Raw genomic sequence first — 19,000 nt, 5'->3', positions numbered from 1 at the left:
AGTCTTTTACCAGTGTCTTACCAGGAGGAGTAAAGCTCAGATATTTCTGCTTCACTGTGTTGGAGTCATAGAACTTTAAGACATCCAGTACAGCCTGAGGATTCTTCTTTTGTTCTAGTTTGGTGATATTGGAAGTCTGTAATAATCGAGCCCACTGTTCTGGCATGCCCTAACAAAAATATATTCAGAAATTAGTTGTGGTTTAATTGCTCTAATAAAATCAATTTCCAGAGATAAATGACAAAATACATAAAATAAACCAATCTACACAATTGTAGGTTCAACTAACTTTTAAAAAGTCTAGTTTTCGAAAGGTCTATTTTTCTAGATCTATTTTGCATAATTATTATTAATAGGCTCAGTTCTCTAGGAAAAAGAAATATCCAACCACTAATACGTACAAGAAGTGCGTAACAGCAAGAATTCACAGTGAACATATGGATAGAAAAGTTAACTTCAAATTTAATACTAAAGGAAAATGTTTGAGTGCTGGTTTTAATGTTTTAAATGACCCCAACTAGGTAAACTTACAGTGAATTCTCCAGTAACAGCATCAAAACCAACATGGATGGTGTGCTCAAAATCAGATGGAGGAGAAATTTCTGGCCGTTCCTTTTCTTTCTTTTTACTTCCTAGAAGGCATTAAAAAAAAAAAAAAAAAAAAAAAAAAAAAAGAATCAGCCTATTTAAATAAGATTAATAATCAGGCACTTATATGTTTATATTTTTCCTAAAACAGATTAGGAACAAAGTTACTCTGGAAAAGAGATTTCCCCTAAAAACACACTGGTTGATGGAAAACTGGTAAATGAAGTAAAATAACCTGTTCTGCCATAAAGCAGGGGTGGGGACAACTGGACAGTGTCCTGACAAAGAAGCACAGGACTGACCAGCACCAAGCCTGAATAAAAGGGCACAAGCAGAAGAGAAATCCCCCTGGAGCACTGGTTCACTCATAAATAAAAGGCAACATCTCAGATACTGAACAATTTGGAAAATAATGCTTATCAAACCCAATTTTCATCTAGCTATATTCACTCAGAAAGTAAAATTTACATTATTATGACTATGTAGATAATATATACTATAAAGTAGTTTACAAAGGAGTGGTATCTCCTTTCTTGTGAAACCCTAATCCTTTCTTTTTATTGGCATTATTAACTGCTACATTTAAAAACTACCCACCTTTTCTAAGGTCTCTCTGTAAGTTATTTGTGCAGTATTTCTGCCACACACCTATCAATAATATTCTCTGTAAATGTAGACACATCAGTTCCTTTCCCCTGGACCACCTCCCTCTAGCTCCTCCTGCTCTAACTTGTAGTAGTTCACATAGTAGCCTCCTGCACGGTTGCTGTCCCACAACATCCTTCATTCGTGCCCTGTGCTAGAATCTGTTTTCTGGATCCTATTTTCCTCCTCTTGATTTTATCTCTTTGTTTTAATTGATAGTAATTATATATATATATATATATATATTTTTTTTTTTTTTTTTTTTTAGGTTAAAAATGTGTTTTCCCCCCTTACAATTTCTAGGGTTGTTATTTAGGAAGGCCAATGCCATTTTGATTCTTGTTTTGAACTACTGTTAAAAATCAATTGTCTATTTATATGAGCATCTATTTCTGGATGCTCTGCCGTGTTGCAATGATTTGTTTGTCTACCTTTATGCCAATACCAAACTGCCTTGATTACTGCTGCTTTGTAACAAGCATTGAAACTACATAATATAAGTCATCTTGTCCTTTTTTCAAAGCTGTTTGGCTATTGCAGGTCTTTCCATATGATTTTATTATTCATTTTTATATTTTATTTATTTTATTTTACTTTAGAGACAGGGTCTCGCTCTGTTACCCAGGCCAGAGTGAATTGGCCCAGTCATAGCTCACTGTAACCTCTAACTCCTAGGCTCAAGCAATCCTCCTGCCTCAGCCTCTTGAGTAGCTGGGACTACAGGTGTGCACTACCACACCGGCTATTTTTTAAATTTTTTGTAGAGAGAGGGTCTTGCTATGTTGCCCAGGCTGGTTTCAAACTCCTGGCCAGTGATTCTCTTGCCTCGGCCTCCCAAAGTGCTAGGATTACGGGCATAACCCATGGCGCCTAGCCTTATATGAATTTTAGAATAAGCTTGTTAATTTCTACAAAAAGCCTGCTGGAGGCCGGGCGCGGTGGCTCACGCCTGTATCCTAGCACTCTGGGAGGCCGAGGCAGGTGGATTGGTCAAGGTCAGGAGTTCGAGACCAGCCTGAGCAAGAGCGAGACCCCGTCTGTACTAAATATAGAAAGAAATTATCTGGCCAACTAAAATATATATAGAAAAAATTAGCCGGGCATGGTGGCACATGCCTGTAGTCCCAGCTACTCGGGAGGCTGAGGCGGTAGGATCGCTTAAGCCCAGGAGTTTGAGGTTGCTGTGAGCTAGGCTGATGCCACGGCACTCACTCTAGCCTGAGCAACAAAGCGAGACGCTGTCTCAAAAAAAAAGAAAAAAAAAAAAAGCCTGCTGGATTTTGATAGGGATTGCATTGAATCTACAGATCAATTAAGGGAGAATTTCTTTCTTAATTTCTTAACAGTGAGTATTCTGATCTATAACAACAGTGCATCTCTCCATTTATTTAGGTCTTTAAAATTTCTGTCAGCAACATTTGTATTTGTCTTAGTCTGTTCTGTGCTGCTATAACAGAATACCACAGAGTAGGTAATTTATAAACAATAGACATTTATTTGGTGAATGGTTCTGGAGGCTGGGAAGTCTAGGATCAAGAGGCTACAGCTGGTGAGGGCCTTCTTGCTGTATAACAACAGGGCAGAAGGCATTACATTGCACAAGAGGGCCAGTCTTGCTTTTATTATAATAAACTCACTCCCACTATAATGACATCAATCCATTCATGAGGTCTCTCATTACCTCTTCAAAGTCTCACTTCTCAGAACTGTTGCACTGGGGATTAAGTTTCCAACACATGAACTTTGGGGGATATATTCACACCATAGCAGTAATTGTCAGTGTACAGAGCACAGATCTGTCACTGCTTTTGTCAGATTTCTGCCTTAGTATTTCATAATTTTTGATGCTATTGCAAATGACACAGTTTAAATCTTCAATTTCAAGTATTCATTGCTGGCATATAGAAACACAATTGACTCTTGAATACTGATCTTATATCCTAAAAGCTTTTTGTACTTACTTCCAGTAGTATTTTTACAGATATCATAGGATTTTCTATAAAAATTCAATCATGTTGTTGGTGAATAAAGTCAGGTTTACTTCTTCTCCAATCTGGATTCCTTTTTTTTTTTTTTTTTTTTGCACTGGCTTACTGCCTTACTCCAGGACATTGTTGAATAAAAAATAGTAAGAAGTGAAATTCTTATATTTTTCCTGAGCTAAGGGGGAATAGTCACACTTTTTACAATTAAATTCAATGACAGTGGTAGGTTTTACAAAGATGTCTTTTATCAAGTTATGGGCATTCCCTTCTATTTCCAAATTTGCAGAACACTTTTAAGAGAAATGGATAGTGGATTCTGCCAAATGCTTTTTCTACATTTATTGAGATGAACGTATGGCATATCCTTTTTATTTTGTTAACAGTAAATTACATTGATTGATTTTCAGATGTTAAATCAGCCTTGCATTCCTAAACTGAAATCCACTTGGCATGATGTATAAACCTTTTTGTATATTGCTGGATTCCAAATGCCAAAACATGCTAAGATTTTGCATCTATATTCATTGAGGAATACTGACTGATACATAGCTTTCATTTCTTGTAATGTGTTTGGTTTGGGCATCCAGGTAATGCTGGTCTTATAAAATAAGTTGGGAAGCATTACCTCGTATTCAAATTTTTAGAAGTTTGTATAGAATTGGTAGTATTTCTTCCTTAAAATATTTGGTAGAATTCACCGATGAGGCTACTTGTCTGACATTTCCTTTGTGAGGAGGCTTTTAGCTACAAACTAAATTCTAAGAGATACATGATTTTTAGGTTATCTACTTCTTCTTAAGCTTTGGAAATTTTTCCCTTTTAAGAAAATTCTCCATTTTATCTAACTTAATGGATTTATTGGTGCATATTTGTACTAATATTACCATATCTTTTTAATATATGTACAATCTGTAGAGATGCCACCTATCTCATTCTCAATATTAGTAATTTGTGTCTTCTCTCTTGTTTTCCCAGTCAGTCTGGCTGTAAGTTTATCCATTTTACTGATATTCTCAATGAACCAGTTTTTGGTTTCATTGGCCTTTTTCTATTGCTTTTTTGTCTATTTCATTGATTTCGCTTTATTATTTCCTTTCTTCTACTTACTTTGGATTTCATCTGCTCTTCCCTTTTAGTTTATTAGTATGACTTAACTAAAGCCAGTGATTTAAAATCATTCTTTCTTTCCTCTTTTTTTCTTTTTTTTTCTGTCACCTAGGCTGTAGTATAGTGATCTGATCATAGCTCACTGCAGCCTTGAACTCCTGGGCTCAAACAATCCTTCCATCTCAGCCTCCTGAGTAGCGGATTACAGGCACAAGTTTCTGCACCCAGCCTTCTTTTCTAATATGATGTTTAATACTATACATTTTCCTCTAAGTATTGCTTTAGCAGTACCCTACAAATATTGAAGTATTAAATTTTCATTTAGCTTAATACACTTTCTAAATATCCTTTTGATTTCTTCATTTATTTGGAAGTGTTTTATTTACTTTCCAAATATTTCCAGAGACCTTCTTATTATTGATTCTAATTTAATTACACTGTGGTCACAGAATGCCCTTTATATGATTTAAATCCTTCTATGTTTACTGAGACTTTTTTTTATAGCCCTGGAATATGATCTATCTTGGTAAATGTTTCATGAATACTTAAAAAGAATGTGTATATGCTGTTTGGGGGTACAGTGTTCTATTAAAATATAAGTGTCCATTAGGTCAAGTTGGTTGACTGTTATGTTCAAATCTACTACACATCCTTACCCATTTTCTGTCTACTTGTTCTACCAATTATTGAGAAGTGTATTGAAATTTCCAAATATAACTGGATTTATCTATTTCTCCTTGAAATCCTATTAGTTTTTGCTTCACATATTTTGAAGTTGTTGTTAGGTACACAAGTGTTTAGTTCTGTTATATTATCTTAATGAACCAACTCTATTATCATTATGAAATAAACTTCCTTATCCCTGATAATATTTTTTAGCTCTAAAATCTAGTTTGGTATTTATATAGCTAGTCCAGGTTTCTTTTCACTGTTAGCATTCCTTTCTCTGTCCCTTTATTTTAACTTATTCTGTGGATTTATGTTTTAAAGATTTCTTTTCTTTTTTTTTTTTTCTTTTTTGAGACAGAGTCTTGCTCTGTTGCCTGGGCTTAAGCGATCCTACTGCCTCAGCCTCCCGGGTAGCTGGGACTACAGGCATGTCCAGCTAGTTTTTTCTATATATTTTTAGTTGGTCAGATAATTTCTTTCTATTTTTAGTAGAGATGGGGGGGGTCTCCCTCTTGCTCAGGCTGGTCTCGAACTCCTGACCTCGAGCAATCCTCCCGCCTCGGCCTCCAGAGTGCTAGGATTACAGGCGTGAGCCACCGCACCCGGCCTGTTTTAAAGATTTCTTACAGGCAGCATATAGTTAGGTCTGCTTTATCAATCTTTTCTGCCTTCTTGTGGATCAACTAAATATTTTTTGTTATTATCTTTTATTTATGTTGTTTTTTAAGCTATAACTCTTTACATACCATGAAGTTCACCTGTTTAAAATGTACCCTCCAATGGGTTTTATATTTAGTTTTACAACCATCACCGCAATCATTTTTTATCATCCCCCAAAGAAACCTTGTACCCAGTAGCAATCACTCTCCATTCCACTCCCTACCCCACTCCAAGCCCAACCACTAATCTACTTTCTTTCTCCACAGATTTGCCTATTCTGGCCATTAATATTAATATAAATGGGGCCAGGCTCAGTATTCAGCAAAGGTATTTCTCAGTTCCAAGATTTCTGCTTGGTATTATTATTTCAATCTCTTTTTGCTTTTCTGTGTTATCTTAGAGATTACCAAGCTTCCTTAAAACTGCTATTTTGAATTCTTGGTCAGAGAGTTCAAATATCACAATAGGGTCAGTCACTGGTTCCTTGCTTTGTCCATTTGGGAAGGTCGTGGTTCCCTGTTTGCTATTGTTTCTTGCAGAGGTACATCTATGTATTTGCACTGAAGGATCAGTTATTTATAGTAATTTATTCCAGTCTTCTCTGTTTGCCTTGTTTTGGTTTTTACTGATATGTTTGCTTAGAGGTTGTTTGTAATTTACCTGTTGATTTTCATTTCTTCCCCCGCTAGGTTGCTGCCTCCATTTGACACTAGATGGCACCATAAGCCCAGCTTTGCCTCTGTTCTTGGTAAACAATCAGAGCGCAGCCCAAGCCAAATCCAGGTAGTGTAGGAAGGCTGGTAAGCGGCTAGTGCCCAGGGTACAAGTGCCCAGGGTGCCCGTGGAGTGGAATGAACCTCCTACAGTGCGGTACTGCTGAACAGCCACTCTGATTTTGGTGTCTCCTTTGGCCGAGTTATAGAACAGTGTTTCCAGGGCTGGGGATGGTAGTCCTGTCTCCCGCTTTGTGTGTGACTGTCCTCAGGAATATTCCACCCTTCAGGCACTCCCAATGGGTGAGGTAGGGACAGGCTTCCTGTCAGGGAACCCAAGATGGTATGGAGGCTGGTTGTCCACTTTGATCTCTTTTTTAAGAGCAGAAACAGAGACTTGGTGGGGGGGATTTTCTGCACGCTTGGTGTTGGGCAGATGGGGGGAAGGGACATCATGGATCTAGAAGCCCGATTCTCTTACTGTCCACGCAGAGTTTTTTCAAATCTCTGTGGCGCCAGGAACTGTCTCCTCCTCCTATTTGCGTTCTGGGATATTGCTGGTGATAATCTTGGTGCTGTGGGTTTTTGGTTTTCTGGGTGGGGTGAGGGGTGAAGCCAGCTTGTTTCTACGCTTCCATTTTGGAACTCTAAGTCCCTTAGTTAGATCATTATTAGTTAGACCTTTTCTCTCAGATTTTCTATCTTTATATTTTTGTTTAACTCTCTAGGGGAATTTTCTTAACTATCTTCCAATCCTCCTCCTATTGATACCTTTTGTTTGGTAATTTTAAATGTTCATTTTCAAGAATTATTTCTCATTGTTCTCTGATCATTCTGAGAGCCCTTTTCTTGCTTCATGGATTCAATTCATCTTCTTTCTTTGAAGATTATATAGTGTTTGCATATGTATAGGCTAGGGTTTTGGGTTTGTTTACTCCTTACGTTGTCTGTTTCTTCTATGTTCCTTTTTTATTTTTCGAGACTGGGTCTCACTGTCCCCTAGGCTAGAGTACAGTGGCATCATCATAGCTCACTGCAACCTCGAATTCCTGGGCTCAAGCGATCCTCTTCCCTCAGCCTCCTAAGTAGCTAGGACTACACATGAACCACCGCACCCAGCTGATTTTTTTTTTTTTTAGATGGACGTCTCTCACTATGTTGCTCAGGCTGGTCTCAAACTCCTGACCTCAAGCAATCCTCCCACGTCAGCCTCTCAAAGTGCTAGGATTACAGGCAATGAGCCACCTGGCCTGGCCCTAAATTCCTTTTTTAATCCCCTGTTGTTTTGGACTCTCTTATGTTTAAGGGTTTCTTACAAATGTCTGGTGATTCTTTGCTGTCTACTCATACAAAATATTAAAAAGTAACCTGGAAAATAAGTCAGCATTTTCACTAAAGATGAGGATAGGGTATAGGGTACCTAAACCATTTTTTTTTCCAGGCTATCCTTTTTATCCAGAGAAAAATCTTCCAGTCTCTTGTCTGAGGGCTATGAGTCAGGCTGCAAGTATTCTGAAAGCGGGGCAGAGGAAAGGAGTTTAGTGTGTTGACTTTCATTGACTCCATCTTTTTTATTCTGGTACTTCAACTTTTCCTGACTACCTGACAAGAATAGGGGCCTCTCTGGTTCAATTTCTCCCAAAATAAATGTAAATAGAGTCTGTTCTTTTTCCCCCCAGAGGATGGGGATTTATATTTCCATGGATGTATGGAGTAAAAGAGGAGTCCTAAAGGGCCTTTGGTAACTTTCTATGCAGTTTTTCAATTAATTCCTTGTTTCCAGCATGTGTATCACACCCCCCCACCACCACACACATGATATTGTGTGCCTCTAAATTAAAGCCTGCAGGATTTTTACAAGAGAAATTGATGCACTTCTCACAGCCATTCCCACCTGTAAACACTTAGGTTATGTGTCCCCTTCCTCTGCTTAGCCAGGTGCCACCTCTCCACCACTTCAGTCTTTCAATGTGTATTGAAACCCCTTGCACACTACTGTCTCCTCTCCTATTATTTTTGCCCTTGTAATATTTTCTTTAAAAAATTTTTCTGTCATCTTAGTTGGATCTTGGGAGGGGGAATAAAGAAAAGTATGTAGTCAATATGCTATGATTAACCAGAAGATTCTCTTAATATCATAGTTAAAAATCATGCTGTTTGATAGGTCTACACATATAAAGTTAGAAATGTTACTGTATGTCATTTTTTGTTTACAAAGATATACTGATCTCGCATTAGTGGGAAACACAATATTACTTTTTTGACTAGCGATGACACATATGTGCTTAAATGTCCACCACCTCTCAAGGTACATACAGTGTTTACTTGTAAGATCTGGCTATGGTAGGAGTGCAGGGCACACTGGTTGTGGAAAGGAGCCAAGAGTAGTACAACTGTTAAGCCTGGGTTAATTTTGCCATCTTTACTAAAACGCACAGTTACATCTATATTAAACAACCTCTCATTTTCCATTAGACTTTGAGTAATCTGAGGTTGTGTCCTCTATTGTCTTTATATCTCATCTTCTAACTCAGTATCCTGCATATAGGAGGAAGTATTTATTAGCCAACTATAAACTAATAGTTTACAATTTCATGTACCATGAAAATATTTGTTTCTTCTTCCTTAGAAATCTGCTCAGCATCTCATCTCTGAGAGAACTTTCCTCGCCCTTTCTCTATGCATAAAGTTGGGAAAGATACCATTGTCTTATATGACCATGATCAGAGATGACTGGTCCAAGGTAGGCATCTAATTCAAGCCAGGTCACCCAAAGCTCCCCACGAACCCTTGACCAGTTGGTTCAGGGGTGAATACTTGAACTAAGCTGGACATGACACCCTGAGAATCAGTCTGTCTCCAGTGACTGAAGTTATAAGAAATAAAGCCCCAAACTACTGAGGGCTATATTTCCTCACACACCGGGGGTGGGGGGGGGAACAGGCTGAAATACGAAAAAAACATGAAACAGGTATACAAAAAGGGGAGAGATAAGGCATGTAGCAAGAGAATCCCTGACCCCTGGTGTGTCTAAGGCCCATTCATATTCTGCAACTTGGGAATGTTAAGAGTTTAGAGAAATACATTAAAGGAAGTTTCATATATGTTAGGGGTATAGAATAAAAAGTTTAAAAAGAGACATGATACAGTTACATATATTAGTCCACTCAAAAGAAAATGACTTGATATCCTAAAAATCTATTTAATTCCATTTGTTTTTACATAACACACACACAAATACTTCTTACATTTCAGTAGTTCAGTAGGAAGAGAAAGGGATATTAGAAACTATCTAAAACAAAAAGATACTAAAGCATGTCTCAAACAATGTGCTGGAAAGATACTTCTATATATAGAATGTCTTTAATACTGCTATGTAATTCTAGAAGCCAAGAACGAAAGGACTAACAAAAACAATTTTATGTAAACATTTTAGCTTTGGAGAAATCTGAAATCTTTTCATGTTTTATAAAATAGAAGTTCCCACTTCTGCTTTATCAAACACAATCATCTACAGGATGTGCACCAGGCAACTGGATCACTTAAAGGAAGTAATGGACCAGGGAAAGAAACTTCTTTTAATAAAATGCACAACTTACTAGTGTCCTGGGGGAAAGAGATTCTTAGAATCACTTTCCCACTTCATTAGACAACAAAACAGCAGCAGGCAGGCACAGCAACCTTCAGCCAAGAGGCAGAGGCCCTGAGTCATATGTTGACAAAAGGTATTTAAAAGAATCCTAAGTAGGCTACGGTCACATCCTTTAAGCCACATTTGAGCTACACTCTAACGCTAAAAAAAAAAAAAAAGGAAAAAAAAAAAACCATCTGTTTAAAAGGAATACTCTTCTGTTTCTAGTCTAACAATTAGTGATTACCGTGTTGTTCTTTTGACCTAGAATAGCTTCAAATCGGTGAAACCGTATTTGTTCCAGCACACAGAAGGGCATTCTATAGAGAACAGGCAGAGAAGTATGGGCTCCTATTATTAATCTTAGAATTTTTAGATTAGAAAGGATGTTTACAGATCTAAGCCATAACCAACCAGAAATGGTTGAATAACCAGATGTGAAAACTGCTTTAGTTAATAAACACTATACCACTCAACACTCATTACTTGAATAAAGCTTATAAAATAAGCCAAGACAATGGCTCACTGCCATTTTCATTATTAAAACTATAAGATTGGTTAAGCCACTTCTCACCTGGGCTACAGCAAAAGCCTGACTAGTTTTCAACTTCAGCCTTAGACCTCCAACAAAATGTATTTTCTATACAACTACCAGTCTCTCCTATCTGAAACAGAAAGGTGACCAGGTCTTTCTACTGTTTAAAATTCTGTAACGATGCCTGCCCCAGGCACTAGGACAAAATCTGACCTCTACAGCATAGAATACAATGCTCTTTATGACCTGATCCCTGCCAGCCTCTTCTGCTGCCTGTACTTCTCTACATACATCATGCTATAATCTTCTTTCGCCCTCTCTGCTTTCATCAAATCACACTGGATTGCACTCAGCTCCATGAATGTGCTACGATTCCTCCTGTGGCTGGGCCATTAAAACAAGTTCTTTTCTAGGCATAGGACTCACTTTGTAACCGCTGTTTCAATTACCCATCCTTCAGTCTTCAGCTCTATTATCACTTCCTTAGGAAGCCTTCTCAGATACTCCAGATTAGACAGATGTCTTACACTTTTTCTGCATCACTTCTTATAGTTTGTAATTATATGCTATGGTTTTTACATGGTGTCATGAGGGCAGGGACACCATCTGCTTTGCTTATCACTGTATTTCTTTCTTTCTTTCTTTCTTTTTTTTTTTGTAAGACAGAATCTCACTCTGTTGCCCAGGCTAAAGTGCCGTGGCCGTCAGCCTAGCTCACGGCAACCTCAAACTCCTGGGCTCAAGCGATCCTTCTGCCTCAGCCTCCCGAGTAGCTGGGACTACAGCATGCACCACCATGCCCGGCTAATTTTTTCTATATATATATATTTTTAGTTGTCCAGCTAACTTCTTTGTTTTTAGTAGAGACGAGGTCTTGCTCTTGCTCAGGCTGCTCTCAAACTCCTGGCCTTAAGTAATCCTCCTGCTTCGGCCCCCCCAAAGTACTAGGATTACAGATGTGAGCCACTATGCCTAGCCAAAGTCTGTCTTTCTTTTTATGAAAATATCAGCTGTCTGTTAGTAAGGATGGCAGTAAGGGATACACATTTTTTAGTAGAATAAAATTAATATCTCTAAATCAGGCTTTATATTAGAGATGACAAAAGTCTTAAGGTCATTATGATTTTTTAAAAAATATAATTTTTTCCTTTTTAGACTATTTCAAGATGATGTACTAAGCACATACTATAGTCCTACCTTTCTACATCACCAAATCCCTGTATTTCACACAATAAAATCTATGAAGAATGCTTAAAAATGAAAAGCAATTACAATAAAACTAAAGAGAGAAACAGTAACTCAGGATGTAGATGGGAAAATGCTACTATAGAAATGTTGCAGGTGGCTGAAGCTAGAAGTAAAGGGGGTGGGAAATGGGGGGACCCAGAAGCAACCACCAGGGTGATGAATGGGATAACACAGTGGGACCAGCTAAGCAGGCTGATTTCTGTGTTCATAAGAGCATAATGTGCATACATATACAAAGTTCTCCCTCATTCTTACCTCCTAAACCTCTGACAGGGTTGTGTCAGAAATTTCAGCTTCCAGGTAGGAACAGTAAGTGTGAAAGATGGATTGGAAAGGGAGGGTAGAGCCCCAGGGAATGGGAAGAATCAAGGAGCACCGTACCCTCCAAACATTACACACCTCTGTGTGTGTCCATATGTTTCTCTCTCAAAATGAAAAGGAGGCAGTGCATTGTGGCCTCATGGCAGGCTGAGATGGGAGAATTGCTTGAGGCGAGGAGCTTGAGACTAGCCTGTACAACATAGTGAGACCCTATCTCTTAAAAAAAAAACAAAAAAACAAAAAAACTAACCAGGTGTGGTGGTGCACAACTGTAGTTCTAGCTACTTGGGAGGCCGAGTCAGGAGGAACCCTTGAACCTAGGAATTCAAGGCTGCAGTGAGCTATGATCATGCCAGTGCACTCCAGCCTCCTGGGCAGCAAAGCGAGACTCTGTCTCTAAGGGAAAAAAAGAAAGAAAAAGAAAAAGAAAGAAAGAAAAAGAAGAGAAGAAAAAAAACGATGTGCTCTTAAACTCCACTCCAAGCAAGCTATACAAAGAGGCTCTGGCAGAGTCTCTACTCTGAACTACAAAGCTGAATGCAATGCTCCCCTACTTGCCCTACAAATTCAATGTAATTCTACTAAAAAATATTGGCAACATTTGTAAAACAGTACATTATAAGCAGATTCTAAAATTCATAGAAAAAAGCAAAAGGCCAAAGTAATAAGTAAGATCTTGAAGAAGAACCTGGTAGGAGATTTGTTCTATCAGGTATCAAGAATTATTATGATACAGTAATCACAGCAGGCAGTATTAGCTCAGGTATGGACAAATAAGCCAATGGAGTAAAACAGAACACAGGAACAGACTCACATACATGGAAACCTGGTAAATATTGCAGGTCAGTGGGGAAATGAGTGAAGATTTAATAAATGGTGCTGGGATACTAATTATCCAGGTTATAGAAAAAAGTGAAAATAGGTATCTTCACAGATGTACAAAAATAAAATCCAGATGTCTCAACAATTTAAATTGTAAAAGCAAACTATAAAACTTTTGGAAGAAAAATAAGAAAATGTCTTTATGACCCCAATTAAACAAAAATTTCTTAAAGCACAAAAAAACTCAAACTATTAAAAAAGGAATTGATCAATTATATCAAAGTTAACTTCTATTCATCAAAAAATATTACTTAAAGGCAAATCACAACTTGGAAGACTATATTTAACAACATATAGCTGACAAACGATTAGTATAGACTATAAGGAATGCTTATTAATAAATAAGGAAACAATTAACAACCCAAGAGAAAAACTGATGGAAGACCTGAATAGGTATTTCAAAGAAAGTACCTGAAAAAATGCCCAATGTCCTAAGTAATCAGGGAACTGCAAACTAAAACCACAATGAGCTACCATTTCACACCTCCCAGACTGGCAGAAATTAAAGTCCTATAATATAAATTGGTGAGGATGTTCAGCAATGGAAACTCTCATCTTCTGTGGGTGAGAATGCACATTAAAAAACTTTAGGAAACAATCTGAGAAACCTAGTCAAGTCAAACATGGGAATACCCTGTAAACTTGCAATTCTACTCCTAAGAATATACTTCTGAGCAACCTTTAAATCTTTGACCAAGACACACATAAAGAAACATATTTTATATCCTAACCCACTACACATATGGCTGAAACAAATGTTTCATGAAACAACTCTTTTGCTATGTGTAGCATACTCTGATTATTTCAAATTTGTGTCATCCACTAAACAGATTTCATAACCCGCTAATGCACTGGATTTTTTTTTCATTCTTTCATCTTGCATAATCCATTGGTTTTTAACATGAGCTGCACATTAATCACCTGGGGCATTTGAAAATTTAAACAAAACCAAAACTGATGCCCAGATAAGCCCCTGAAGACTCTGATTCAATTGGAATGGGATGGAGCTTGAACACAGAGTTCGTTATACTTCCCAGACAATTCTAATTAGCAGAAAAACTAAACTAATGGGTCACCTGAAGCTTGAGCACTGCCCTAAAGAAACACTTGCACATATCCACCAAGATATATGTTCCAGATTATCCACAGCAGCATTATGCATGAAAATGACACAAATATCTGCTGATAGGAAACTGGTTAAACAAGTTACGGTACACTTATACAGTGTAATAGTATACAGCAGTGAAAATGAACAAACTACAGTTACATATATGAATATCAGCAGTGAAAATAAATGAACTACAGCTGTATATATCAAATCTCTAAAACATAAAGCTGAATGAAAAATGTGTCCCAGAAAAAGTACAGACAGTATAATTCCTTTCAGAAAAGGTTCCAAAACAGGCATGCCCAAACCATATATTTGAGAATGAAAAAATGTTATAAAATTGTAATAAAAAGTCAAAGAATAAAAAAATGCAAAACTCAGAATGGTGGACATTGGGAAGGGGGAGGAGAAAGATAGCATGGGGTGCGACAGACAGGGACTTCGGAGCCACTGATAAAATTCTAGGCTGGGTGGTTAAGTACAAGGGTGTTTTACTAAAATATATGTATTATATATACTATTGTGTGTATGATGTCAACACAAAGTAAAATATTAAAACAAAATTATACTTATATAAAGTCCTAAAACAGGCTAAACTGATTGAAGGTAAAAAAAAAAAAAAAAAAAAAATCACTCAGTAGTTGCCTGGAGGCAGGGGGAGATTAGGTTAACTGGGATAGAATGTTAAAGAATTTTCTGAGGAGATAGAAATGGTCTATTATGTGACATAGTGATAGTGATTATGGCTTACATGGGTGTATCATCCATCTGTCAAAATTGTACAGTTAATATTTGTGCATTTTGATATTTGTAAATTTTATTTAAAAATAAGAGACAAGTGAACGCAGAATGATTATAATTGTTGAAGCTGGATGATGGGGATTCGTTACCATATTCTTTCTACTTTGTATATGTTTGATATTTTCTATAATACAGATTTTTAAGAGGATGAGAAAAAGAAATTAGATAAGGCAAGTTTTTTTTTAAAGAGCTTGTAAAGTTTTAAGATTAGCACTAAAACGTTTTCAGATCTTAACTATAAACAAAAGAAAACAAAGACTTCAGAAATCATCAGTAAAAACTGAATGGGAAGTACTCTCACCCCGCCTTTGTTAAGGGGGGACCTTGAGTTAGCTGTAGCTGAAAATTCTGAGAAAAGGAATGGAAAGAAGGGGTAAAGGAGGATAAAACTGGAAGATCCTCCAAATGATCAGAGAGATGGGTATGCTCTTTTGCATTTATGTAAACGCATGTTCAATTTGCTCACAAATCCTTCCATTAACCAAAGTCAAGTTACTAGACTGTCCCCACTTTCTCTTTTGTTTTGTTCATTTTATCATCTTCTATTCCCCTTTCCAATGCTGTCGAAGTATGTTTTATTCTATTTTAAGTAACAGAATCCTTGGACTCTGATTCTCCATAGGTACGTAATTTCAACTCTTTTAGCAAGTTTTTCTAGTACTAACCTCCATCATTTTTTCCTAACCTCCTTAAGTTTAAATGCAGTGTTTACACTGCCATTTTTAGGTTTTCCCACTTGAAATACACTGATTTACTACTTCGGAAGATAATGGATTTGTCGTTCTGCAATACACATACTTCTTCACCTTCTTCCCACGCATAATTTTTGGTTCATTGTTTCATTTTCCCCTTTATCCTTTATCTGATCCAGTCCAAGTATATTTTGCATTCTCAAACATGCCAAATACACACTCTATTGCTTCTGTTAAATAAACTTTAAAAGCATACTTCCATTAGGCTTTTCAGTTATGACTTCACATGAAATCTTAATAAAAGCAAAATTAGGTGGGGGCAGTGGTTCACGCCTATAATCTCAGCACTGTGTGAAGCCAGGAGTTCAAGAGCTGCCTGAACAACACAGAAAGACCCCCGTTCTCCACAAAAAGTAGAAATATTAGCTAGGCCGGGTGGCATGCTTGAGTCCAGGAGTTTGAGGCTACAGTAATTATGATTGCACCACTGCACTCCAGCCTAGGTGACAGAGTGAGATGCTATCTCAAAAAAAAAAAAAAAAAAAAAGGGCTTGAAATTACAAATAAGTGTAATTATTACACTAAAATAAATGAACAGGTTTTCAACTGTTCAATGATTATGTCCTGTTTACAAATCTAAATTACCCAAGATTTGATCCTTTATTAATACTAACCCAAATTTTCACTGAATATGTATCATATAATCTCAAATTAAATGTGTATTAAGTATTATATACAAAGCACCATTCTTCCACTTGGGTTTACCTCTCCATGTAGGAGATATATCTTTATCTCTGCTTATACCTATTAGCAGCTATCAGAGTCATATTACCATGCTTAATGTGATTAAAAAATGAATTTCTTACCCTTATTCTAATATCCAATATTGGTTCATAATCCCTTATCCAATTCTAAAAATCCAAAAAAAAATTGAAAACCAATAGATTTCCTCGTCTAGTGACACCAAAACTACTTTAGTGACTTCAACTTATACAAGACTATTTATAGTCTTTATCCCGCCTTTGAATATACTGGTGGTTCTTAACTGGGGCTGATTTTGCCCCGCAGGGAATATCTGGCAATGTCTGGAGACGGTTTGGGTTGTCACAACTGGGTTGCAGGGTGCTACTGACATCTAGTGGGTAAAAGCTGGGAATGCTATTAAATGCCCTATAATGCACAGGGACAACTCCCTGCAACAATAAATTATTTGGCCAGAAAATGTCAATAGTGGACAGGGCCTGGTGGTTCACGCCCATAATCCTAGCACTCTGGGAGGCTGAGGCCGGAGGATCGCTTGAGCTCAGGAGTTCAAGACCAGACTGAGCAAGAGAGAGATCCCCATGTCTACTAAAAATAGAAAAAATTAGCTGGGTGTAATGACTAACGCCTATAAGTCCCAGCTACTCAGGAGGCTAAGGCAGGAGGATCACCTGATTCCAGGAGTTTGAGGTTGCTGTGAGCTAAGGCACTGTAGCCTGGGTGACCGAGCGAGACTGTCTCAAAAAGTCAATAGTGCCTAGGCTGAGAAACTGCAGACTAGACAATATTTTGCTGAAGACACATCAATGTGTTGATTACTAAGTCTTCTTCAGATATGTCTGAGGGCATTTATCGAATACATGATAAAAAGACAGTATTTATTACTCAAAGATCAGAAAAATTCTTAATTCCAAAATACAGGTGGCTCTAGGAATTTCAGACAGGGGACTGTGGACCCTTTATCACAATTCTATTTAATAACAACAACATGTCTTCCTCAAATATCTTGTGATTTATATCCCATTAATGTCAGGAAGCCATAAATTATAGCCAAGGTCTCAGAAAATAAAGAAGATGAACAGAGAAATTCATTGGCCATAACAAGTAGGATGAGTAACAACTTTATAGTTTTATTCTTTTTTATCACAATTTAAAATAAACTAGCCTTTTAAATATTGTCTATATATTAACATTAGTTGTTTTCTTGATTATGTTTTATTGTTCTTACCAAAAAAGATATCGACATGGGATACTATAATATAATAAATTAATACTTGGGACTCACAAAACCACAAGAGTTGTTTACCTTTTTCTGTGCCTGAGAATATGGAGATGATTTTATTCCTGGGCTTTTTTTCCTCTGGAACAGATGGCAAAGGTTTCAAACTGTGATTGGCTGACAAAGGGTCTTTGCCTCCAGTGCTAAAAATGGTACTGCTCATTCGCACAGGAGGTGCCGGAGGCTTGTCTTCCAGTTCTCCGTTATCAGACATGATTCAGAACTATGAAATGGCCTGAAACATAGGCAAAAAAAAAAAAATACAATTAATAACAAAATAAAGAGTTACAAGCACAAAATAGTAGCAACTACTCCTTGCCACAACTCCAAATTAGAAAATGTTATCCATTTTGAGTAACATTTGCAAAATCTGGAAAAATCAACGTTAACTGGTTATCAACAAAGGTAATCTCCCCTAATAAAGTTGGTAAATGGTTAGCTAAGGGAATGTTTGAAAAGCCAAGTGGAAAGCATGATCACACTAATATAGCAAAAGCTATCCATGTAATCAATTGATTCTAAGAGACTGTTCCAACAAAAAGACAGATAACATGGAATCTTAAAATAAGAGAGTTCCAAAGAGGAAGAATATGTTCTGAGCAGCTAACCACAGGATATCTCTGTTAGGTCTATCTCTAGAGCAGAAATGGATGCCTGGCTGTTAAACCTATCAAACAACACCCCTCTGATTCCTTGCACACCAGCCCTGTGGTTACAACTTAGCCTTCACATAATCTTTCCTAAAGGATTCCTAGAAGACTGTGCTACTGATGTAGTATTTGGTCTCTCTGAAAACTTGATATTCTAATTTATACACATTAGTCTCTTCTGAGTTTTACAGTCATAAGAAGCTTGATCAATCTAGGTACACTGACAAAATCAAATCCAGGGCTTGGCTGAGAAGCAGAGTATGGCCACAACCCTCCCAAGGTTCTGTGATACAGTAATTCCCTGACCAGGCAACTTCTCTTATCCACATGGTTGATTCAGTGGAAATTTTAACTTTGTCTCTACATACTTATAGGTATATATTTTATGTCTTTAAAAAAAGTGGATTGCATACATTAAAATCAGTACTAAAAGGGAGGGGATCCCCAACTTACACATTAGTTCTGATATAAAAAGGTAGCAACACACTTCCCCACTAAACAAGGTTTTGTTGGGTTTTTTTTTTTCCTTTGAAACAGTCTCACTCTGTCGTCCGGGTTGAGTACCGTGGTATCATCACAGCTCATCACAAGCTCAAACCGCTGACCTCAAGCAATCCTCCCGCCTTGGCCTCCCTGAGTGCTAGGATTACAGGTGTGAGCCCAGCCCTAATCAAGATTTTGTTCGGTAATTGTATCTTGATTTGATTATAAGGTTATTTAATGC

General features: G+C 37.3%; 1 protein-coding gene across 2 annotated transcripts in view; it reads right to left on the bottom strand.

Annotated features, from left to right (window-relative positions):
• The window catches only part of PAK2 (p21 (RAC1) activated kinase 2), an 86,851-nt gene that overhangs the window by 27,135 nt on the left and 40,716 nt on the right, over window positions 1-19,000 (bottom strand). For both annotated transcript variants that reach the window (XM_069475170.1, XM_069475171.1), the window contains exons 2-4: window positions 17,654-17,861; window positions 532-632; window positions 22-169 (exon numbers count right to left, since the gene is read on the bottom strand). In XM_069475170.1, coding sequence (XP_069331271.1) covers window positions 22-169; window positions 532-632; window positions 17,654-17,840 — 436 coding nt within the window. In that variant the 5' untranslated portion in view covers window positions 17,841-17,861. The remainder of the gene's footprint in view (window positions 1-21; window positions 170-531; window positions 633-17,653; window positions 17,862-19,000) is intronic.

This window comes from Eulemur rufifrons, chromosome 7 (genome assembly GCF_041146395.1).
Source record: "Eulemur rufifrons isolate Redbay chromosome 7, OSU_ERuf_1, whole genome shotgun sequence".
NCBI lineage: Eukaryota > Metazoa > Chordata > Mammalia > Primates > Lemuridae > Eulemur > Eulemur rufifrons.
This window is presented reverse-complemented; position numbering and strand designations above follow the sequence as displayed.